The sequence below is a fragment of the Tinamus guttatus genome, unplaced genomic scaffold (assembly GCF_059628265.1).
Source record: "Tinamus guttatus ecotype Peru unplaced genomic scaffold, ASM5962826v1 Tinamus_guttatus_pri_ptg000716l, whole genome shotgun sequence".
Lineage (NCBI taxonomy): Eukaryota > Metazoa > Chordata > Aves > Tinamiformes > Tinamidae > Tinamus > Tinamus guttatus.
In genome coordinates, this window is record NW_028289250.1 from 3214292 (window position 1) to 3239721 (window position 25430).

Below are 25430 nucleotides of genomic sequence, written 5' to 3' on the forward strand. Positions count from 1 at the left end.
TCGGTGCCATTGTATTTTCTCCTTGTGAAAATAGAAATGTTCCTTTCTAGCTTACGAATTTTTATAACATCCAAAGAAGAACATAAACGAAGTTCACTTTCACCAGTGATTTGTATTGAAAGCCTTAAGAAAATGCCATCACCATCAAACAAAGCACAAATCCAGACCCTGGAGAGCAGCCGTAGGAAATTAAACAGACAGCATGCATAATACAGCAACACAAAACTAACACACACAAAAAGATAACTTCTCAGAGATTCACAGCCTTTAGTCTGTGCGCAAAGCTTGCCGAAGCATGAACTGCAGTCTGCCACGTCTATATGGATTCTTATACTATATGCTGTTTGAGCAGTTTCTAATAACTAGTATAAGAATCCATATAGACGTGAGATCAGACTAGCCAGCTGTCATGTTTTTCGGCAAGCTTTGCGCACAGACTAACAGGCTGTGAATCTCTGAGAAGTTATCTTTTTTTGTGTGTGTGTGTGTGTTTGTGTGTGCTGCCATATACATGTTCCTTGCACTTTTGGAGAGAAGGGAGACCTCAGTTCCCTGTGAAGCCTGTTCCACTGGTCTGAGACGTGAAGCAGTTTCTGCTAGAGCTGGCACATCTGCCTTGTTTTTTTCATTTTGAAGGTAAATGGGAAAATTTATTCTCCAAATAAATTCGGAGATTCATTAGCTTCAAGATGCAGAAGTAGAGTCTATATCCAAAGTTCAGAGAGTTCAGAGCTCCGTCAGAAGTTCAGAGCTCTCCCATGCACAAAGGGATCTACAGGAGGCTTACGAGTCTGAACAGTAAAAACACCAGTTGTTGTCAGGGGAGATCCATCATGTTTAAATAGACTTCTCAGATATATAGTGATGGAGGACATCACAGTGATCATTGCTCACTTCTTATTGAAAATCGTAGATCCTTGGATATTAATAAAGATGCTTCCTGATTACTATCTTTGCTACTATATTTGATGGCAATAATAGGTCCTTGTAGGTAGGCCTATAGGCTTTATCAGCATGGCCTCCATCAGGTACATACATGAATAGAGGGTAGTCAAGTGGCCAAGCAAGTGGTCTAGCTTGTGTCCAAGGCTTTCTGGAAGAAGACATTCTGCATTTCAGCAGGACTGATCTTCAGCCTCATGGGTATCCTGTAGCCTTTTGCATCCATCTCTGCTCTACTCAAATCTGTAATGACCTCCACACACTCTAGCCCCTCTCCAGGCCGTCCAAACTCAGAAGAAGACTAGTGATGCACAATGGGCTACGTAAAGTCTATACACCACAGGCCAGAGACTGAAGACAAGAGGAATTGTTCTGGCTAGCAGACTTCTATTTTAATTCCCATCTCCCATTACTGGAGTACCCAGACTTCATCAAGCAGAGCAGGCAGAGGAGCAGATGCTGTTGGTGGGACTTCTTCACCTTCACAGGTTCAGGGGATCATCAGTGGGTGCAAAGCACTTGCACCAGAAGCCCCAGCCTGAGATCCCTCGTGGAGGAACCTACGCTGCCCTAGACTGATGGCGCTTTCACATCAGCAACCACCAACAGAGCTAATATACTCAGCTCGAGGTTTCCCTCAAATTTCCATCGTCTCCACTATTCTGAGGAAATCATTTCTCCAATTCTTTTTTTTTTTTTTTTTGGTCTGGGCTAGGGAAATAACACGGTACTTCCTCTGCTCCTTGACAGTTTCTAAGTGTGAAAGTGCTTTAAAGCCACAAAGAAATACTTGTGGTGTGAGTACACGTTCCAAAAGTTGTCCTTACGTTCCTCCCAAACGGGATTTTTCCACTGCCCTTCCTGTGACTATCCGTGGAAAGCAAATGAACAGCGTCACAAACGGAACGTGCGGATTTTTCGCCTCATGGCTATAACGCAGCGCGTCCTCTCCCCCGAAACGCACTGAGACCTGCAGGGGCTTCCCCACAAAACCGCGCCGCCCGGCGGGAGGCGCACGCATGCGCACCCCGCCACCGCCGCGGCCTCCCTCCGGCGCCTCCCTCAGGCCCCGCCCCAGTGAGGGCAGGCGGCCGCTCCTTCCCGCCCCCTTTGCCCCTGACAGCGTCTCGGGCGTGTCTGCGCGTGCGCGGCAGCCCCGCCCGCTCCCCCCCGTGCGGACGTCACGTGACGCCAGACGGGCCGAGTCGCGCAGGTACGTGGGGACCTGGGGGAGCCCCGCGGCGGCCGTTGGGGCGGCCGCGCGCCCCCGGGGAACGCGGCGGGCGGGGGGCGATGGGGGCGGCCCCGGCCTGGCAGGGCCGCCTTCCTGGCGGGGCCGCCTTCCTGGCGGGGCCTCGGCCGGCCCCCGCGGGCCGCTCCGCGCGACCTGGAGGGTAACGGGCGAGGGGTGAGGCTCTGTCGCCCCGTCACCTCTCTCACCTGCGGCTGTCGTAGCCGCGGCGCTTTGAACCCCCGTGAGCAAAGAGTGTCCCTCTAGTTTGTGTATCGGCAGTTGTAATCTCTGCACGTGCAGACCTGATTGGCAGAGGGATTTGTTGTTGTTGTTGTTTGCAGTTGTGTGAAATTAGCATGTTTTCTACGAGCTATAATGAGTTCTGCTAATGATACTGTTGAAGAAAAAAAAATTAAGTGCAAGAACCATACAAAAGCTCCATACCTACAATGTGGACCTGACCTGACTCCATTTGTGAGCTGTTAGTGCCCATGTGCAGTTTGTCCATTAATGTCTCTGCTAGAGTTGTTTCACTTATAAATATCACATATTCATGGGGTTGGGCTGGCTCTGGAGACCAGTGGTTTAAGCTCTCACCTGTGAAGTGCCCAGAATCAGGAGGTCTCTTCTGAGCAACAGCTATGACATGCAGTGTTCTTGTTGTTCTCCATCTAGCTGTCTGACAAAATGGGAAGATACAGTTTGAGACAAGTGCTCCAAGCCTAGCTTTGCATAATGCTTTTCCATTAAGACAGAAATTGATCTGTAAAACTATGTGGCTACTCAGCATTTAGATTTCTTGGCATATATAGGTTGTGTCCAAAACTTTTGCAAGTTCAGCAGCTACTGCACAGCAAAAAAAATAAATGTGGGTGTTTACTTTTTGTAACATTTATCATTGACTAATGTGAGCCTGTTTTACAGAGACTAGAAATACTGTTGAGACAGGACAAAATGAGTAGTCGTCGAAAACGTGCGCCTCCATCCAAAGTAGATGATGAGAAGAAGAAGCAGCTCTGCTGGAACATGCATGAAGACCGGAGATTTGAGGTGATAACATTAGATGATGATATGACTGATGAGGATCCCCTTCCCGGTACAAGCACTTCTTCAGCATCCTTCATCGTTATAAATGATGATAGTGTTGATGAAGAGCTTGTTCAGAAAAAGCAGAATGGTTCAAAATCCGTTACGTTTTTGACAGCTAATGATGAGGAAGACTCGTGTTCTGTCTTGACTCCTCTAACAGTGCAGCTAAATATCATAGTCTTGCCGTACCGCGAGGATGCTTCCTGGAAAGTTTTGCTAGGAGAACTTGCGCTTCATCTTCCTCCTGAGCAAAGTCTAACTGAGGACTTCCATGAAAGGAGTTTTACTTTGATGAGAGGAGAATCTGATGATCAGCTGCAGATCTGTGTCCATGCAAGAAGTGAAGAAGCGAACAATAATGATACAAAAGAATACTTGGGTGCTTACGAACAAAGCATTTTGGTGGAACCATCTTTGGGTGGTGAGATATTGGAAGGCTTGAGGTGGCTGCAGAAGAAAAGGATAATTGGACTTTATCAATGCCCGAGAGAGGGTCAGGCTCTAAAGGTATTTGTTTGTGTGTTTTATTTTCTTTGCTACGTATTTTAAAGTTCTCCTTTTTTATGAATTCTAAAATAATTTTTGTGAACAGCAGTTCACAACACAGTTTCCACATGACTGTGCAAATGCTTTCAGAGTGTATTTTTTTTCTAAACAAAGACCCTTTACTGTTGCTCTGTTACTGATGCATTATTAGAAGGAATCGAAGTCTTGCTTGCAACATACTGGATGTTCTGCATGGTGATATTTGCAGATTTAGTAACTGATAATTTTCAAAACATGGTGATTATGTTTTTTTTGGTATAAAAACACTGTCCATTTTCGTGTTTTTCTGTTTATAGTGTTCTTAGTACTTCAATAAATTAAGTAATTATGTCTACAAACGTTTCACAGGTTGGAATTTACCTTCTGGAAGCTGGATTAAGCAAACCAGAGTTTCTCAGTGATGGAGGTGGAAGACCCAAAAAAGCAAATCAGCTGATTCAGAAACTCATGGAAAAGTTCTATAGTTTTATAATTCCAGGTAATGTGATTCAGTTGAATCACGTTCAGTTGAATGCTGATAAATAAGTTAGTAGATTGAGTCTTGCTTTGTTTTGTTTTGCCTTTTTCTTTTTTTTAATTAAAAAAGAGAGAAATTCTTCTTAAGCTGAAGTTTTTAATATTTTTATTGCTTTTTTAACCCTGAAATGAAAGCCAACAGGTTTTCATTTAATCTAGAATAAAGGCAATATTAAATTGTTATTGATGTCAGTATTTTACATTCAACTTAAAGGTATTTTCAATGTTAAAAGAACCAGCAAACTACATATGATATTAAAAGGTTATACTACAGATGCAATAGCAGCTTTCAGTAATTAAAAGAACTAATTAGAATACTTGCTTCTGAAACACAATTAGAACAATTGAATTGAACAATGAAGATGCCATCTGTTTCTGAAAGGTAAAGAGTACAGGGGTGAAAGCTTTATAATTGAATTACATTTTTGAAATTGAAAACATAATATTTGATACTTAATAAGCAATTGGGAGAGAGGTTAACTTCTTTAGCATCCTTTTAAAATTCTCTGTGGTGTATAGAGTTACTTAATCAGGAAAAAAAATGTTTGAAATGAGAGTATGATTGAAAGCAGTGAAGGTATGATAAAAGCAGGACGGGGGTGGACAGGATATACCCAGTTGTTTAAAAGAGAAATTAAAGTACCTTTTTTATTATTTTTTTGTCTTTGTTTCCCCATAAAATTACAGATAGGCTTAATTTATACAAAAGTCAATTTATTATGCTCTGAAATGTGAGACTTCAACTGTTACATATCACTGAATGTTACCACAGATGTCATTACTGATGAACTTAGTTGTTCAAAATGATAGACCAGAAACTGTAGTTTCTGCAAGGAATCTGTGTGAGTGGGCCTCTCTGCCTGGCTTCTGTGATATCTAAAGCTGCATGCTCATCTAGTGATTTTTACCTTGGCTGGGCATTAATAACATGACGTGCACTCTAGTTGCCTCACTTGCCTTACAGGTGTTAGATCTAGTTGCCTATTCTCTTGAATTGATAGGAATTTAATGTCTTTCAGAATTCTCTGCCCCCTTGTAGAATGTATTAAAATTGGTCCATTGACTAAAAATCATTAGGGAAGGTATTGATGCCTGTTTTATACAGGCACATTGTATCATGCCTTTTCTTATGGAAACCATTTGGCACTTCTGTTTGGGAAAAATGCTGCAAGCTGTTTCTTTCTACATTATTAGTTATGGTTAATATTCTTTGACTGTAATGTTGTGCAATTATTCCTAGGTATGTACAAAAAAATGTCAGGTGCAGTGATTAAGACAGTTTCATATATATAACTTGGTGTATATAGATGTGCTGAATGAAGATGATGAAGAATCTGACATGGAATTAGAGCGACAAAATATCGAAGAACTTTATGACTTTGTAAGGCGTACTCATCAGCAGGACATCCCATTACTGAGAGAGGATGTGCAGCATCCTGCATTAATTCCTGTTCTGAGGCCGTACCAAAGGGAGGCTGTAAACTGGATGCTTCGACGGGAGAACTTCATAAACTCTCCTAGCAATGGCAAGTATTATGTGTCTGGAAAATTTATTTCCCAATAAAAATACTGCTCAAAATTGGGAAGAAGGTGCTGTTGCATTGTCAGCAGTAACACTTCCTTGCTGTTCCTTTAGAAGCTTTGTTAGTCACTTCATTTCTTGTTTTGTAAAAGTTGTTTGTCGAATAAATGATAAATTAAACAAACTTTGATCAGCTGGTTGTCTAGCTTGTTGGTCATGAAATTCTGTGAAGGTAGAGGTCCGTGGGTGTTTTTTAATGCATTTATTTTGTTGATTTGGTTTTGTTTTCTCTTTAAATGTCACAGTGAGATGGAGCAATTCTAAGTATTGTGCTCTTTATAGAGAAAGCTAATAATATAATCTCTTTCTCCGTAGAAAACGCACTGCACTTCTTATGGCGAGAGATCATCACGCCAGATGGAGCAAAAATCTACTATAATCCATATACTGGCTGGTATGGTTCTGTGGTTATCTCTTTCTGACAACATCTCAAAGTTGTACTTTGTGAAGCCTTATTAGCATCTTTTACCTGGAGAATGTAAAGTAATCCATAATTGTAGTTTTTCAGTTAGCAACTAAAGAATTTGAAAAGGGATATATATGACTGAACAGAAAGTGAAACAAATATCCAATGTAGAAGTAAATACATAAATTTTGAATGTAAGATTTAATTCTTAAGCTTTTTAAAATTAATTTTTATTATTCAATACAAATTTTTTTTTTTTAAGATTAGGATTAACGTTCTTTTTAAATTAGATCCTTGACAGTTTTGTCTTTTTGTTCTAAGGTTTTTAAAAGCTAAAGAAAGGAGGCACCTTTTCATGAATACTAGCTGTCTGCATGCACTAGTTTTGCTTCAGTTGTCTCATGAAGTTGGTTAGAACAGAATCTTTCAATTTCTGTTTTGCTCTTTATTTTTTCCCTGTTTTTAACAAACATAAATTTCAGTTCTTTTTCATGAAACTATAAATAGAGACACTAGTCTCTGAAAGGCAAGTATCTGTGATGGCCAAAGATTAGCAAGTGACAGCAAGTTAAGAGGTGCAGAGACCCCAGAACTTGCTGGCGTGCACATTGTTCTTCAAACCAGGATTGTACATGCAAGTGCTTGCTGTTTTATTATCAAGCTTAGCTGATATCAAAGGCACTGCCTTTTCCTCAAACCTTTGCCTTGCTGAAACTGTGTGTCCCTGAACGCGTGCTACTCTGCCATGCTATTCTACACTCACTGATTTTGGTTTGCAACTGTGCTTGAATTCTAGTATTATCCGTGAATATCCAATTGCTGGACCTCAGTGGCCTGGAGGTATTTTGGCAGATGAGATGGGTCTTGGGAAGACAGTAGAGGTGCTGGCTCTTATTCTGACTCACACCCGACAAGACATTAAACAGGATGTTCTGTCATTACCAGAGGTAAGAAAACTAAAGTAAGATTTAATATGAAGAAAGTATTTTCCATAGAAAATAGTGAAATGTATTTCTCCTAGTGAGTTTATTGCTCTCTGTTTTATAGAAGTCCAGAATTTAAATTGGACTAAAATTACAATGAAATATTCTGCTTTCTCATGTGTGATATTTGTCACATATACTCAAGTAGCAACTGATATTGTTTACCACTGATATATGGGGTTGGGAGGCCAATATGCTGTCAGTAGGCTCTTGGTAGTTTGGATACCCTCCCTGAGTGTATAAATCTGTGCCTTAGTCTAACATATTGGAAACTGTTTTCCCCTGTCATGTTATTGGAGAATGCCAAATATCCATTAGACAAACCTTCTATACCAAAATAGGGAAGATTACTCTGTGAATAGAAGCGTCTACTCACCGTTTATTTCATGTTAGGAATACATTTGTTTATTGGCTTGTTTAGAATATATTTAACAACAATTTTTCATCATGTCTTCACTTTCCTCCTCACACGTTCTGTGAAGCAGCTTGTTTAGCTGCTCTTTGCTTTCTGTTATAAGCGTAGTGCTGAACACCAGTGGTCAAGAAGCTGAGCTGTATAGGCATCATTCTGTACCCCCAAAATGAGGTATCTAGGTAACATATCCTACAAAAGTCAATGGGTAACTGGCGGCTTCAGATTGTAAAATGCTGGATTTTTTTTTTCTTAGTGTTTTTTTTATAATTAGATTGCACATTTCTGTAGCAGTTCATGCTTATTTTCAAATGTGAAAAGATTATTAAAGAACTGCAGAATTGCATTGAAGAGATGTGAACTTCTAATGCTATTTAATGTTGTCTGTACTAGGGTAAACTTGTGAACTTCTTTGTTCCACCTCAGCCTTTAGAAGGAAATAAAAAGAAAAAAACAAAGAAATTGGAGCTTAAATTGAAGGAAAAAATACAATATCCCAGTAAGTATTTTATTTTATATTTTGCTTTCAGCAGAAGTCCAAGAAACAGTACTTGTGGCTTGTGTTGGCCACTGACTGAGTTGAAGGCTGGGCCTCACTGCCATAGCACGGGCTGATGCTTTTGATAACCACGGTGCTGGCCCCGCATCAGAGGTGAGTGCGAGAGTGTAGGACTCCATGCTGGAAACAGGTGATCAGTTTTCAATGTGAAGTCACCAGACCAGTACTTGTCCTGCAGGGCTCTGTGTCATTGAAGGTAGTTTTGTGGGAGAGATTTCTGTCAGGCTGAAATATAATGTATTTATATACATTCCAGTAAGAGAATTGAGTGACTTATTTCTTTTGTTACTCTTCTTCACTGAAAACTGGTAGATTGTAGTGATTTGTAGGGCTAACTGAAGTAATATATCACCAAAGCTATTGGCTGTATTTTTCTGCATTTTTTGGATGGAGATGGGGAGTGCTTTTGTTTAGAGATTCTCTAATGTGCTTTCTCCAAGTAATTTCTATTAGATCTGAGCTGTTTTTTTTCTTGCTGTTCTGCATATAGGCTTGCGAGTTATGATATTAGCGGCTATAAAGGAGATGAATGTGAAGAAAGGAGCTTCCATTATTGCAATATTTAAGTATATCAGTGCTATATATAGGTATGACGTACAGAGAAATAGACGGCTTCTCAAAAGAACTCTGGAAAAACTAATTGCAGAACAAGTAGTGGAGCAAGTCAAAGGCCATGGTCTGGCTGGTTCTTTCAAGCTGGGAAAGAATTACAAGGAAAAGAAGAAGCGAGAAAGACCCAAAGAGCAGGTAAAATTTGCTTCATTAGCTAATTGTGAGTGTATTGAAAAAGCAGGCCTTACTTATGCTAAATGCATGTTACTGCCAGGTGTGCAGTTTGCACATGTTTGTGCATGCTGCTTTAGTGGGTGCTGGCTGGCTTACAGAAAACAGAACTTCAGCATTTGCTTTGAGCTTCACAAAGCAGAAGATGACAAAAGTAGGTCAAATCTTAGGACTGAAACATTAACTCTGTCATAAATCTTTTAAAATACTGCTGCAGGAGCTGACACATGTTTTCATGTTACATTGAAAGTGGTGTTTTAAACGCTGGTAAACAGTAACTAAATACCTAAACCAAAATTTTATAAAATGTTATCTGTCTTGAGGTATTTATGCTTCCTTTCAAAAAAGGTGAGAGGAAGTCTGACTATCTTGGTTAATTTTGTTTTGTAGATAGCAACGTCTTCAGAAAGGATTCAGAAGTATTTGACCGATGCTAAAACTGAAACCAAAGAATCAAGAAATAGTGGTCTTACTTCCGAAAATGTCATTAAAACCCCTTTACAGGTGGATATCACCACAGAAGAACATGATTATTGTGCAACTAGCAAAAGTAGAAGGAAGTCAACAACAGATCGCAGCAACTGTGTAAAAGAGAATGCTACTCAGCAAGAATCTGTGAGAACGAAGAATCCCGACATGTATGGTAACCCTGTTTCCACTGATATTATGAGTCAGCCTGATTTTGAGGTTTCTAAAAGTACAGCTGATGCCCAACAGGACATTCGAAAGGAGCAGTCCTCAGATTCCCAGGAACATGCTGGCAGTAGTGTGCAACATACCAGTTCTGTGTTTCCGTTCAACACCTCTGAATATCGTTTTGAATGCATCTGTGGTGAGCTTGGCTTAGTGGACTGCAAAGCCCGTGTGCAGTGCCTGAAGTGTTATTTATGGCAGCATGCAGAGTGTGTTAACTACAAAGAGGAAAATCTGAAGATCAAGCCGTTTTACTGTCCCCATTGCCTTGTGGCAATGAAACCTGTTTCCACAGGAGCAACACTGATAATTTCTCCAAGTTCTATTTGTCATCAGTGGGTAGATGAGATCAACAGGCATGTGAGATCGTCTTCTCTTCGAGTTCTGGTATGATTGTATTGCTTCATATTATAATTATTCTTCAGGGCTCTGGGATTCCTGTCAGAGTCTCTCTGCCTCGCATGAAATTCTGAGGCCTTTTCATTCACTGTTACAGAATTTCACTTTTCTGACTGGTAGACCAGCACTTACGCTTTGGACTCAGTTGTTCACTGATTCCCCCAAAGGGTTATCTCAATTTAATACTTCAGTTTTTGTTTTGTCTTATGAGCTTATCAGGAGACAACATAGTGGACTTGGATATGTTTATGAAAGGGCAATATGTTTTGAGCAGTAGCAGCAAAGCATGATTTCTGAGAAGTAAAGGTCTCTTCCCTTCAAAAAGATTATCGAGAATCTTGGGAAAGCCTAACTATAGATACCTTAGCAGGGTCCCATCTGTCTGTTCATCTGTGTTTTAACAACTTCCTCACAGTTGCCTTTCAACTCTTTCTAGATAAAATGAATGTTTAAATAGATTAAAAGTGTGCTGCTGAATTTCTTCTTTTCAGAATGTACCTAAGAAATCTTAGGCTAGGCCTTGCTGTTGACTTAAAGGAACATTTTAAAAACTTGGGTTGGGGTCTAGGTAAGCAGCATCCTGATAAATGCAGAAGATTTTATCTGGAGATCACATATTGACCTCCTACTTTGTTCTGAACAGCTCTGTAACTAAATCAAACCTGATTATAAATACAGTAAATGTTTTAAAAATTCCAGGATAGCCATATATCTATTACTTTAGGAATGAAGGGTGGCCACTGTTGTCTTATTAATAACATACTCGAGTCTTGTCCTTTTTACCTTTGGGAAGAAAGGACCTTAGTAAGGACAGAGTGCTCTGAGATTCGTAAATTCTAGGTTGTGTATATTCTGAGGAAAGAGCAGCAGCAGTAATAGTGAGAGGGAAAGAGGGAAATCTTTGCATTCAGAAGTATATCTTATATTTTCTTCTATCTTGCATGGAAGTAAAACACACACATGAATCCCAGTTTCCCTGCTAAGCATTTGTGTTGGTAATCTCCCTAGGTTCAGTGGAACAGCTCACAGATGTGTAAAACTTGCACTGTTTTCATAGGACCTTACTCAGCTTTTACCAGCTTTGGTGAAAACTGTCAGAAATAAATTTACATGATAATGGTAAAAATAGCTTAAAAACTGATGTCAGCACTTGAGACTGTGTGACACGTTCCAGTCTAAGGCACCATTTTGATTTTTTCTTTTTCACTGCCAACTGTGAGTCATCCAGACTGACTTTCAGTGAAATGAAAATAGTTTAGAAGCTTCAAAGAATCAATGTCCTCCGTTAGCAGGTTTTGCATGTGAGCGTGGTTTTTTAATTCTTTCAACTGCTTATGACCCGTGGGAGAGTCTAACTCTTTTGTGTTTTAAAACAAGGAATTTATCAATAGAGCTCTCTGTGTAGCAGTTTGTCTTTTTGTGCTGATGTGAGAACAACCCATACTTGGCTGAGTTATAAACCTCCAGAAAATCTGTTCACAAATACTTGCAAGAGATCATTAGACTTCAAGAGCTATTTTTCAGTTGCTTCACTGAGCTGCTTTCCCTCTCTCTGCTCTTCCAGCTCTTGTGCAGTAACCTGGTTGCATGTGCTCTGTTGTCACACGTTCTAGGGCAGAGCAGGAATTTTCTGTAAATGTTTCTTTCAATTGATTAAAAAATGCTATATTACCATAACGAGAAATATAAAGTAAGGACATCAACAGAGAAAAAGTACAGTAACAGGGATGTTAACCATGAAAGTGAATGTTAAAGGTTTTGACACTCTGATTCAGAGTAGGATAGTGTGTTTTTTTCTTAAATGATTAAAAAGAAGTGTTTATAGCCAAAACAAAAATTTGTTGGTCTGTTCTTATCCTTAAAGATCTAGACTGTTCCTATAATAGAGCAGAAAATAATAGAGTGAGAGAAGAATAGGGGAAAAAAGTCCAGATATTTGAAAATAAGCCTGGAATATAGATTTCTTTGGTGGCATATATGAATATCCCAATCTTTAGAAATAAATCGTATCCATTTTAACATTGACATTCATATGGGTGAGCGATAAGAAGTAGCCTGTGATTTAAAAAAAAAAAAAATTGTAAGTAAGCAAGATGTGTGTAATTTTGAAACTAGTTCCAGAGGTAAACTGGGAGGCAGGGAAATTAATTTGTATGAGAGAGGGGAAAAAGATGTTTGGCATATTGCTCTGGTAGCAATTGTCCTTAGTAGCTAAAAATCCTAGTGGTGGCAAAATGCCCCTTTTTCAGTGGATGTTATTGGTTAAATTATGCCTGTATCACACCCTGTTTGATCTTTTAAAAAGTATTAGTTGAACTCATAATTTGCATTTGCTCCATTCTATTGAGATATCACATGCTAACGTGGGGAAATACAGTAAAAAGTTTAGCTTGTAATTTTTTTAGTATTAAACTGTTATGTGTTTCCATTATGTTTGAAGTGAGGAGGCAGATAAAAATACTTTAGATATTGCAATGAATATCATTATGAAAGGCGTATGTATTCTGTTGGTAGATGTGGATTTTTTGTCACTAAGTTGCAAATAAAAATGATAATCTGGTTAATGCTTTTGCTTTTAATTATTTTTATATATATTCCTATCCTTGTGTAATATTTGATGAGATTATTAGGGGGAATAAAACAAAAAAGGAAGGTAATGTGCAATGGAAGTGTCAACATGTAACACTGACTTCTGTAATGTTGCCCCGTACAGCTTTACAGAACACTTAATATCACATATACCTGTTGTGGCAAATACTAAAGACACCTTCAGAGAAGAAAAAATCAGTATTTGATATTTTGTATAGAGTTAAATACATATATAAATTTTACATCAATATCTATTGTACTTATCAACTGTATTACTTATTTGGATTTCCCCCTGTGTTATTACACAAATGTAGGTTGTCTGAATTATTTAATATTATATTAGGGGCACTTTTGAAAGTGCACGCCATAATAGGCTGTCTGGAAATTTTTGCATTTCATACGAGCGTTTCTCAAGTTCCCCCTTTCCTGTTGCCCTGTCGCCTGTGCAGGTGTATCAAGGCGTGAAGAAGCATGGCTTTCTGCAGCCCCACATGCTGGCAGAACAGGAGGTGGTCATCACCACGTACGATGTTCTGCGCACCGAGCTCAACTACGTGGACATCCCGCACAGTAACAGCGAGGACGGGCGCCGCTTCAGGAACCAGAAGCGGTACATGGCCATCCCCAGCCCCTTGGTAGCAGTGGAGTGGTGGAGGATCTGCCTTGACGAGGCACAGATGGTTGAGTGCACTACTGCAAAGGTTTGCTATTCCCAGTCATGCCTTTATTGAACTGGAAAAGCTTTTGACAAGCTTGTTGTAAATAGTAAAAGAAAATAGAGCTGCTATTTTTTTTTCCTCCTCTTAACATTGGATGTACTTGTGTAACTTGTCCTTGTAGCTTGTTCTTTAGAAGTGACTAGTAGTCTATTTTCCCTTGGAGATATTTACTATCATGTGTTTCTCCTGTTGAAATTTTGGCAAACTGAAGTATATTCAGCTCAAAAAATACTTAACATAATCTATACCGACAGCTTAAGGACATAGGTCAGCATGTTGTGTATGGTGTTTGATAGTTTCAAACAAGATGCTGCCCTGTTCAGTGGCATGGTTCAGAGGCATGCATATAGCCTTTGGGTCTAGAAGCTAAAATAGTCCAAAATGTCTCTAAGTCGGCAGTCTGTAGAGATTATTTTAATTAGTGTGTCTCTCTCTCTCTCCTTTTTTTTTTTTATTTTTTTTATGTGTGCTTTTTTGCAGATGTATTTGAAGGTAGATACGATTTTAGCAGCTTTCAGTTGCCTTCAAGAAAGTCCAATACCTTTATATACATACTTAAAATATATTGCAAAATTACTGTCTATAAGTTTGCTAGTCTTTTATACTGAAAGATATTAGAACTCAGAAAAACATATATATATTGTTTTAGAGTCTGTTCCGCTGTCGTCTTTTTCATTTTCCTACCGCTGGTTCTGTCTTCTTGTGCTAGGCTGCTGAAATGGCACTCCGTTTAAGTGGAGTCAATCGTTGGTGTGTGAGTGGCACTCCTGTGCAGCGAGGATTAGAAGGTAAGCCTTGGGTTTTCATTGGTGCTGATGATTAGGCAGCTGCTTTGGAGGAGTTAAAAAGTCTAGTAACTTAGGTTACAGCACTTAAAATACTATGGACTGCATTCACTTAGGCCTTTTTTAAGAACAGAAAAATTCAGTAAAGTAAATGCAAGTAAATTCAAGTAAATGCAGTGTAAGCAGGTTCAAAAAGATAGTCTGTTTTCACTTATTTTAACTTTCTATACAAAATGTTGACTATATCTTTTCAGCATAGCAGAGTTTCCTTTGAGTGATGTTAATGTAGCTGATTTTGTGGCCTACATCTCCTAGCTGAAGATGTACTTATAGAACTGCAAATTACTGGCACGTTATTTTGCTTTGAAGACAGTCATCAATAAATGTCACTGATACTAAAATTGCAGGTCTGAAATTTTCTCTTCTATCCGAATTAAGCAAATGCTTGCAGGAGTGGAGATCTGTGTTGAACAGCTGACTCAACTCTGTCCTTTGCCTTTCCACAGCAGAGTGGGAAAATATTATCCCCTTCTCTTGCAGCTTAAGACAGCAGGCTCCTTTTGCAGAAACCTTCTAACTATCAAATACAGATGTGCTGCTGTATCTTGCATAGCCTTCTAAAACTGCTGTGGCCGTCAATTTCCATGTACTTACCAACAGTGATTAAAAAATCCTAAAAATCATATTAAAGCTTTATGAAACTGTTATAAATCCTTATTTGAGGACTTGATAAATTGAGATGCTGGTGTGAAGCAGGGGAATGTATGTAAGCAGACCTCATTTATCTTGTCATTTTCATGAGGTGCCCCGTTTCTGTAAGCAGTTTCCAGACAGGTGAGAGAAAGGAAAGGACATCAAACTGAGGCCATAGTTTTGAAAGGGGATGAATCTGTGTACATTTGTGAACTGCTGTTCAGATCCAAATTATTATAAAAGTCAGTATTGTGGATTAAACCGTTATGGAATTGAGTATGAATTTTTAGTTTTACGTACAAGAGGTGTCAGAATACATAGTCATAAAGGAAATACTGTGGGAAGAAGAGATTGAGTTGATTATCGTGATCAACTTGTTGAAGTCCTTACCTGTGGTAGTGCTAACTCTAAAATGCCTTGTTTTCAGTAGTACACATTGGTCAGCCTCTCAGGCTGTACAGAGGCAGTCCCCTTCATATGCGGGACAAGGGAACCACTGACTGATTTCTGAGCTGCTATAGTGAAGTGGGATAGGACCTCTGCAGGAACTTGTGCTTCCTGCATATGAAAAAAACTGTCAGGATTTTCCTTCTCTCTGGGCTCAGTTTTGTGTGGTATTATGTTTAGTAGCTCTCAGCTGATTGCCAGAATCAACATAAAGCTAACAGAGTTTATGCCTGAGATCATTTACACCTTGAGGATACCATCATATGTTGCCATCTATTTTTGCACCATTCACATGCAGCACTTAAACATGTGGTTTTGTAGTCTTCTAATGAGTTTTAGGTACAAACTTAAGGTTAGCTTTATTCTTTAAATTTAGTCCCTGAAAAATGGTGGCCTTCTGAATTGGGGAGAATTGGTAAGCTGTATTCCCTCAGTTGGTAAGTAAAGAATAAAAGTGATTTTTTTTTTAATTAATTTCTTCTGCCGTGATAGAGAAGTGAAACCTTCTGAATTGCAATCACTTTTAGGATAGTGAACAGTAGACAGTTGGCACACAGCAGGCTGCAAAGCAATGATACTGAGCAATATAATTTTACAAAAACCTGGCACCCCAAGCTAACCATATGTAATCATGCAATTTCTGCCTCATGTCCTTGTTCCAGTTAGGTTTAGAATTATTTAGTTCAGCTAAACTATTTTTTTTAAAAAGAAAATCTCAAGAACAGTCATATTTCTAAAAATTCTGGGAAAATCAGTACCTAACCGAAGGAGATAACTTCTCCCCACCCCATTCCCCTGCCTCCAGCTACTCTTAGATGAGGAAATGATTGGAAAACAAATGGAAAAGATGGCTAAATAGTAGCTAATTTATGTCTGATAACCTTTCTGTGAAAAGTTATCTTTTGGAGGCATGTCCTGCAGTTTTAAAACATTACAGTGTTGTATTAAAAGAGCTTCTTTTCTTGGCAGATCTCTATGGCTTAGTCCTTTTTCTTGGAGTTGATCCTTACTGGGTCAAACATTGGTGGGACCAACTGTTATATCGACCTTACTGTAGAAAAAATTCTCGGCCTCTCTACAGCCTAATTGCCAAGATAATGTGGAGATCAGCAAAGGAGGATGTGATTGATCAAGTAAATGTTTTTTTTTGTTTGTTTGTTTTTGTTTGTTTTTTTTTAAGTTTCTTAATAACATTAATCGATAGTTTTATTTGCAAATTACTTATTTTCTTTCTCACTTACAGATTCAAATCCCCCCCCAGACAGAAAACGTACACTGGCTTCACTTTTCTCCTGTGGAGAGACACTTCTATCATCGCCAGCACGATGTGTGCTGCCAGGATGCCCTGGCAAAACTGAGGAAGATTTCAGATTGGACCCTTAAGCTCAGCAGCCTAGATAGAAGGACCGTGACTTCTATTCTGTACCCTTTGCTGCGGCTGAGGCAGGCCTGCTGTCATCCCCAAGCTGTTCGGGGAGAGTTTTTGCCGTTACAGAAAAGGTGATTATTTTTCACGTCCTAAATGGTGTGCTTATTCAAAGCAAAAGTCCAATTATTGCTACTGGGGCAAGATCTTGTGCAATTTAAAGTAAGTCTAATTTTAAGCTTGTTCAGCAAAACACATGCAACTATGTCACACCAAGGTATGGGATATTAGAATTTAATAGGAGGCAGTATTGCAGTTAGGATAATTCTTGTGTTAGAGAAGACATCTTTTTGTGCATTAGTATTTTAACCTCATGATGCTGATGGATTCTAAAATGTTGCAGCTTATATTTATAGCACTAAACAAAACAGATTCAGTTAAAAAAAATGAGAACAATGAACAAAGAGTAAATAGAACAGAGTAATTCGAATTAAATCAAATGTAATATCAGGTTACAGATTTTTTATCGAGATCCACCCTTGAAAGCCTTTAAAGTGAAAGCCTATTCCAGGCTCTCAGAGCATTGCCTCTCTTGTTTAAGTAGCAGGCAGGGAAGAACTTAACCTTAATACATACTACACTTACTGTTTCTATTGTTTCCTGCTCTTAATTGCCCATGCTGTCCATTTTTCTTCTATCCTTTTATGAAGTTTTGTGTCCTACTCCTTCTTTTCCTTATAGGACACTTTGAATGTGCCTAAGCAGTCGTAACTAACTTTGCAGCTACTACAGCAGGGACCAATAACAGGCATCATGCTGGAGCATTTTGTGCCTGACGGGCAGAAAATCTTCCACTAATGTGGAAGCAATGACTGAAACATGGAAAAACATCAGTATTCACCCATACAGTATTACCCTTTGCAGCAAAGTGATCCAGCAGAGTACAAGTGAAACATGAGTTAAGCTGAGTATGTTGGGGATGTCTTAGTACTGCATCGATTTCACTGGAATGCCTGCAAGGGGGACAGCAGCATAGTAACTTTGGTGGAAAGAATAACAGCAGTAAAAATTATTTTTTCTTAAAAAGATACATGCAAGGAAAAGCTGTTTCCAAGCACTCTTGATATATCTTTCTCATGAACCAAGCCTGACTGCAGTAATGGACATTTCCAGAATAGGCAGAAATTTTGGCTCCTGAATGTGGTTGTGTGTGAGAATAATCAAGAAATTCAGTACCAGGATGAATAAGAGAAACTGAGCTGAAACTACAAAGATGGTGTTGGAACATGGGGATAAAAGAAACTGGACTGAAACACAGACCTTGGAACATGTTCTATACTAGATGATCTTTTTCCTGCCTGCTTAGTGAAAGAAGTGAGAACATCTACTTGGCAAAAATACAGTCCTCAAAAGGGCATTTTTTAGGTTCCATAGTTAAACCGAGTCAAAAACTTTTTGTCTTAATTGCTAATCTCGGATTTTAAGTAAAGCAAATTGTGTCGTTTGTAAAAGGATGTGCAGAGACTTTTCCTTGAAACTGCTGAGGGCTTTGAAAATGAAAGATAAAGAGCAATGAGTGGAAATACTGAAGTGCGAACAGCAGGTGACGTGTGTGTATCTGCCAGTGCATCTGCAGAATTGAGCTAATTTCAAACAGTGATGCTATTAATTAAAAGCCTGCTCTAGTATAACACTAACTCAGAGACCAGTTCCTGTACATAGAATGGTGTTATGAGAGGGGGCAATAAAGCCCTTTTCAAAGATATCCTGCTTGGGGGTGATGTCACTTGATTTCAGAGCACTAAATCTCAAATAGTAAATAGCTCTCTGGAAAGTGGTAGTCTCTGGTCTCAAAGCAGCAGTGGGTCATAAAGCAGCCTCAGGTCAGGTGTTGAAGACTGATGTCCTGTCCCTTTGCATCAGTCATCTTCCTGCTTGACCTCTGCGCCCATTTGCCTTATCCAAGGCATTCTTCTATCTTCGTTCTTTCTTCTCATCCCTGTTCCTGCTTGTGTTTCTTATGTCTTCCTTTCCAACTAATTCTCTCCTAATTAAATTTCTCTGTAGAATTACAAATAATAATGAATGTAGAAAAATAGTATCTTTAAGGGATGCTTGGTAATTTCACTGTTCTCATTCTCCACACATTTCTCTCTACCTCTCTAAGTCATCACTTTTTCATGTTTACATTGAGAGGGAAAGTATATAGGCTGTCTTGCTGTTTTCATTTGAACAGCTTCTAGCAATATGAGATCTATTCTCAGTTGTTTCTTGTAATAAATTGAGCAAAGTATTCTGCACCGTGAAGAGATTTTTCTTAACTTTTTTTTTTGTCCTTGTTGCTTTTTGGTTTCTATTTTTAGGAGATTTCGTCCTTTTGAAATACTCTTTCAGGTTAGATAGGGCATAGCTGCAGGTGGAACAGAAGCTGACAGAACTATGTTGTTTCTAAAAATGTCTAGTAAACATTTGCACAATATGTTTGTTGTAACAGTCATACTGTATCATACTGCACAGTATGATAGTCTTACTTGTGTGCTGCTGTCTTTTTGTTTCAAGTTTTAGCCATTTGATCTGTATTTCAGCACCATGACCATGGAGGAATTGTTAACTTCGTTGCAGAAGAAGTGTCGAACAGAGTGCGAGGAAGCTCACCGGCAGCTGGTGTGCGCTCTTAATGGCTTAGCAGGCATCCATATCATCAAAGGTGAGACTGGACTGCTTAGGCTGCTCGTCACACCTTCTAGGAGGCTAATTATGGCTTCGAGGACACCACATAAAAGTGGTTGACATTCTACATTCAAGAAAAATCTCATAATGAAATCTTGGGAAACTAGAGAGGATCTTTCTCCCTCTTGAATGAGGGAGAAAATAATAGATGTGGTTTGTTGCATCCTCGAGATGTCTCATAGTATTTCCAGTTTTCCTGTGTACTGAGAAGATAAAAAATGACACTCTAATTCTGCTTAAAGTACTTGTGTTGAATCAGTGTTACTTTCTGGGTTTCCTTCATACTTCTTGCCATGCTGACTCCAGTCTGTCTGTTGGCTGCGTTCTGAGGGGCTTTGCTTTTGCCTAGCACTTGTATTAGTGCTTCTTGCTATCCAAATCTCTCAATATGTATTTGGATTGAACTCGAGGGGAAAAAAAAGTTCTGAACAGGAAAACAAAAATAATTACATGAAGCTTAAATGTCCTGCTAAGCAAACTAACATATTTACATGATCTAATCATAAACATGAAAGACTGTAACGAACAAACTGCTTTTGTTACTTACCTTAATAAAAGGCAATAAATACAAACACTTCTTCTACAAATATATTATCGCTCTTATATAAATACAAACACAAATCTGGCAGACTTGCTTCCCACTGTTCCGGTTTGAACTGCTTCTCCTCCCTGACAGAGGTAGAGAACTCTGCACCTCTGGTTACTATAGCTCAAAGCTTCTAATTCACTCTTCAGATTTTGCATTAGTGTAAAAAGCTCTGTCAAGGTTGCCAATAAATCAGTTTTACTTCAAATGAAATACTGCCAGGATCAAAGGAATTCATGTTCACAGAATAGCAGGAGAGCAATTACTTATCTCTAGACTATATACAAAAGGACTGCCCCAACTTGCCATAAAGGTTGTCCCCTAAAATGCTGTAAGGCTCCCAGAAGAGCTGCCTGTATCTCTGCCTATTTGTTACATGCAAGACCTTGTTAATGAGCTAGGATGAAGCACACCTTAAGCTAAGAATTTGTTGCTCTGCCTTTTCTTGGTGTTATGTTCACCCTTTCAGTAATCTTTTGAGTTGGCAGGTTCATTCCAGTGGTGGGAATGTGAGTTGTCAATATCCGAAGGTTTTTTTTGCCAGGAGGAAAATGATGCTTGTGTTTATGGTTTCTTCTTCCTCACTCAGTGATTCACCTGGAGTCGTTTTTGTGTTTGAGATGCTTTTACCCATTTCTGTCTTCATTTGTCCACAGTTCCGCGTTACAGTCAAATTTACTGTCATAGGATGCTTTTGCATGTGTCAAATACTATTTATTTGTTCTCTTTGTTACTCCTAAAACCAATTTTATTCAACTCCATTTTTGTATTTCATTACCTGATTATGGGTGAGTTTTTATAGCTGCAGGGTCTTCAGTGCAAAGCCTGTGCGCTATCTCATAGCTCATACACCTCTTTAATTCATCCTGTGTCTCCCCTTTCCTCAAGGCCTCTGCTATTTGTGCTGCGCCTACGTTTCACTTCGCTGCGTGTTAGTCCTAAATATCTCATTTTACATAGAATAACTTGTTAGTGCTACTTACATAAAACCTTATTCGTACCACACAAAGATAAACAAAAGTAAAGCAAATTAGCCATGGACAACTGATCTTGGAAGATGATTTAGTTCTTGTAAATAGAATACTTGTAACACATTTTGTGGAGATAAGCATATACAGAACAGCCCTTCCAGAAACATTTTAGTACATAGCAAGTATGAGTGCTGCCTGCTTGGGTATTTAAAGACCAACACAATGTGTATGTGTGTGCGCTTTAAAAATTTTTACTTATTTTATTCAGGAGAATATGCACTGGCTGCAGAGCTGTACAGAGAAGTGTTGCGTTCTTCTGAAGAACACAAAGAAAAGCTCAAAACTGATTCCTTACAAGTGAGTGAAAATCCAAATATAAAGACACAATTAAGAGTTGGAATACTCTAGATTTTTTTGTCAGGTTAGTCTTTTATTCCTCCCCTTAGCGCATGCCAGATGACTTTTTCAGGCTGTTATCATCATCGCAATATTTAAATAGTATTCTGTGACCTTCACATTTCTTCTTTTTGCAAATCATGCTATTTCTAAAAAGCTTTTCCGTGTTATTCTTGATGCTACCTCAGAAGCAGTGTATGATCTCCACCTGCTGTTCTGTAATAAAACTTAGCAAGCTGCATCCCTAGACTTCCCTGTGCGACTACTCACATTAATAGCACTTTGTTACAGACTAGTGCAAATAGAGGATGCTGGAGTGGCATTCAGAATGATACAAGTATGTCACATTGAAGAAGTAAAAGGTGTCACGCGGCAGAAGATGTTCCTGAAGGCACATCAAAATGTGAAAAAGAGCTGAAGCTTGTATATTTTTGAGTGCTTTAATAAAAATGAGATGAATGAAGAAATAATGATGCTGTAACCAGCATCTTTATATTTCTTCAAAGAAGTATCAGTTCTAAAATGATTAAAATTAGCATTTTTCAGCATAGCAAGATATTTTAGGTTTCTTAGTAGTAGTTATTTAGATAGGGAAATAAGAAGTTAGCAGTTTTCTGTTTTTTTTTCTTTCCTTCACTAAGTGGAGTAAAATATTCTTCCACATGATCATTACGTTTTCATAATTCCATTCTGTTCTTTTACCCACGCTTCTCCTTTTTGAATTCTAGAGGCATTTTTCCACTCAGGTTACCTATACCAGCATAAGTTTTTTAATTATGAGGACGCCATTATACTGAATTGAATATAAAGCTTTTTTTTTTTTTCCTGAAAATGTGTATTGCTGTTGTGTGGTAAGACTCAGCTGTTGTTGAGGGCTTCTTGGTTGTGTAGCGCTGACTGTTTTAGAACATGGAAAGCCAGTACTGGTTAATGCTGTTCGGGGGGTGACACAGTAACAGGACAAAGTTGAATTAGGGAGGTAAAAAGGGTACTAGATCCCAATGGTGGAGACATCCAGTATGATTTGGTGTGATACACTGACATGCATATATTTATATATATTTGTATACATACCCATAGAGAGAATGAGCCAATATATGCATAATTAGTGATCAAATTTATTCTTCCTAAAAATAAACAAAAAGTCTTTTGTTTTCAAATTATCTTTTATTTCAGAAAAATGAAAAATATAAAGATGTTTGAAGCTTTGGGAGCTGTCTTTTCCTTATATTTTAGTTTGCTTTAGATGGTCTAAGTGACTTATTTTTGCATTACATTCTGAAAATTATTACAAAAGAATATGCCTTAAGGGAAATAACTATTTCCTGTAATAGTCAAGGGCAGCTTCAATTAGAGGATGATTATAGAACAGAATCAGAAGACTTCATATCAGATTTTACTGGTGATTTGCTGTCAGATCTTAGAAGACTGTGTTGTTGTTGTTCTGTGTTTTATTTCCCCACCTACAATGAGGACTATGGTCCCTTCAGTTTGAGAAAAAAATCTTATTTTAAATGAATGTTAATTTCTTGGTATAGAATTTTGTTGCTGATTAATCTTTTCCTGTCACAAGTGATGGAATATTTTTTCGTGATTATGGCTGACTTTGTTTTTTCAGAGACTTCATTCTACACACAATTTGATGGAATTGTTGCTGGCAAAGCACCCAGGAATTCCACCAACTTTGCGTGATAGCCGACTTGCAGAAGAGGTAAATATTGCTCAATTTTTGTATAAATACATCTCAGAAAAAAATACTTGATTGTTTTATCTACATAAAGAAACAGCAATAAATAACTTTCATGTTTCAGGTCTTATTTTCAGTTTCTTTCATCGCCTGAATCTCATCCTTGGGGTCTACCCAGTCCCTCCATGTGTTACTCAGTCACATGCCCTGTTGCAACTGATTCTTCCCATTGACTCTCTGACTTCCTGTGTGTCTGGAAAGTTTGAAAAGCAAGTCACTATAAGTTCCTGGTTACATCAGGCTGTATAGCTATATCCTCAACAATGAAATCTCTTTAAGATAGCTGGTATCGTTGTTCCCCACTGGTTACTTCTGGTGGACATAGGGCCCATGTTTGCAAAAGATCATTGTTATTGTGGAGTCATTAAGGCAGGAAAGGACCTTGGGGAGGTCTCTAGTCCAGCTTCCTACTCAGTGCAGGCTCAGTGCTGATTTCTGGCTGTGTAGCTCTGGCCTTTGTTCCAGCTGGGACTTTGAAATCTGCTAGTACAGAAGCTTTGCAGCTTCTATGGACATGCTGTTCCCATACTTAATTAACCTTACAGCGAAAGAAAAATTTCCCTTTGGGAACCTCCCATTCCAATTTATAACCTTTGTTACTTGTTCTCTAGCCATGCACTTCAGAAAAGTGCCTGGCTTCTCAGTAACCTTCTCTTAGCTGCTGGAAAGTTGTTTTTTGTGCTCTAAAATCTTCTGTTTCGCAGACTGGACAAACCCATTTCTCCTAGCCTCTCCACTTGTGTGCTAGGGATCAGTTTGTGTTGTGTTTCATTGGTATCTTGTTATATTTTTTAATGCAAATTCTGTGTTTAGGCAGCATTTTTTTTTCTCCCAGAAACATTCTAATAGATCTTTGCGTCTAGTCCCAAGTTGCTTAAGTTGATGAATGGGGGTGAGTTTTTACCGATCCAACAATGACAAAAGTGGTTGAACATTTGACTTTTTAAGATCTTCTTTGGGGATTTTCTTTGTGTACAGAATAAAAAATAATAAAACCTGAAAACATATGGCATTTTTATTTCCTGAAACTTTCATCACTAAGATCATGATTGGTGGTCCTTCCCTCTAGAAATTATTTATGTGCTGTAATTATAGGTATGCAAATTACTGACATATTGGCTGCTGTCTCCTAACTTAGTGTTGAATCTCTTTGTGCCTGCCGTGCACTTCTTTTGTGTGAGGAGGTGTGACAGAGGAATTTCATCTGAATTATCTACTGTGTTAAATTGCATCCTAATTTACTGCACACTAGTCACCCCAAATAGACAAGATTTTTGGCCATTTTTGGCCCAAATTCCTCTTCCTTTTCTTTTTGTCTCAATATAGTAACAAGTAGTTAAAACTTTTCTTTGAACTAGTTTCTATAGTTAAATGTTAACAGATTGTTCTTACAAATGTCATCTGCATGAGTAAAGAATGACTATTTCAAATGCACATCTCCAGGTATAGGAATATCCTGAGTATTTAGGGAAAGATTGATAAAATTATGTTTGAGCATCTCAAAAAACTGATTTAAACCCTTTGGATAGGTAGATTTAAATAGGTTTCTATCAGCCTTTGTAGAAAGACTGTCAATTTTTTATGTCCTGCAGTCATAGCAACTTATTTACATCTTCTCCTGAGGTTATGGGGAACAGGGTTGAAAATTTTGTGTTTTATTTAAACATGAAAAATGGAGATAGCTCTTCAGAGCCATCTGTCACAAACAGCTCATCTAATACTTGAGTCTTCTCTGTTTTCAGTAACTAAGCTTCATCCATAACAATAATATAATTATTTTGATTTTGGCAAGCAAAATGAAAAATGAACCAAACAAAATGAAGCCTTTAACACACCCTTGAAAGCACAAAATCTAATGAACGTAATGGTGAAGACGTACATACCTATTACATCTGAGGCATAATTTGTTTGTTCAGCAGATGTTAAAATATCAGATGAACTGGTAGTGATTTAAATCTTTTATAGCATCAGATGCCACAAGGGATTTTCACTGTCAGAAGTAATTTTTGTTAAATATACTTTCACCTAAAAAAATTAAATTTAATTTCAGCTTTTCTTGTTAGTGTATAGGCATGTAGCATATATAGTTAAATCATGCTGCACTCAGATTATTCCAGTATGTTTTTACTTTGCAGGTTCAATGTAACGTATACTTTAAAACTGTATAGTTAATGTCTTTGTAATAGTTTGTCTTCACAAGTTTTTTTGTCAGGCTTAATAATAGCCTAAAAGTTTTTTAGGCTTAATAAATGCCAAA

At 38.4% G+C, this 25430-nt stretch overlaps 1 protein-coding gene across 1 annotated transcript in view; it reads left to right on the plus strand.

The window, feature by feature from the left end:
• Nucleotides 1-3103: 3103 nt before the first annotated feature.
• Nucleotides 3104-25430, plus strand: part of SHPRH (SNF2 histone linker PHD RING helicase) — a 39520-nt gene continuing 17193 nt past the window's right edge. Inside the window, exons 1-15 of the mRNA XM_088537059.1 lie at nt 3104-3772; nt 4160-4289; nt 5635-5853; nt 6225-6303; nt 7112-7262; nt 8104-8209; nt 8760-9016; nt 9443-10132; nt 13183-13434; nt 14162-14240; nt 16347-16510; nt 16621-16877; nt 19329-19450; nt 21299-21387; nt 23045-23137. Of these exons, the coding sequence (XP_088393185.1) occupies nt 3131-3772; nt 4160-4289; nt 5635-5853; nt 6225-6303; nt 7112-7262; nt 8104-8209; nt 8760-9016; nt 9443-10132; nt 13183-13434; nt 14162-14240; nt 16347-16510; nt 16621-16877; nt 19329-19450; nt 21299-21387; nt 23045-23137 (3330 nt within the window). The 5' untranslated portion in view covers nt 3104-3130. The remainder of the gene's footprint in view (nt 3773-4159; nt 4290-5634; nt 5854-6224; nt 6304-7111; nt 7263-8103; nt 8210-8759; nt 9017-9442; nt 10133-13182; nt 13435-14161; nt 14241-16346; nt 16511-16620; nt 16878-19328; nt 19451-21298; nt 21388-23044; nt 23138-25430) is intronic.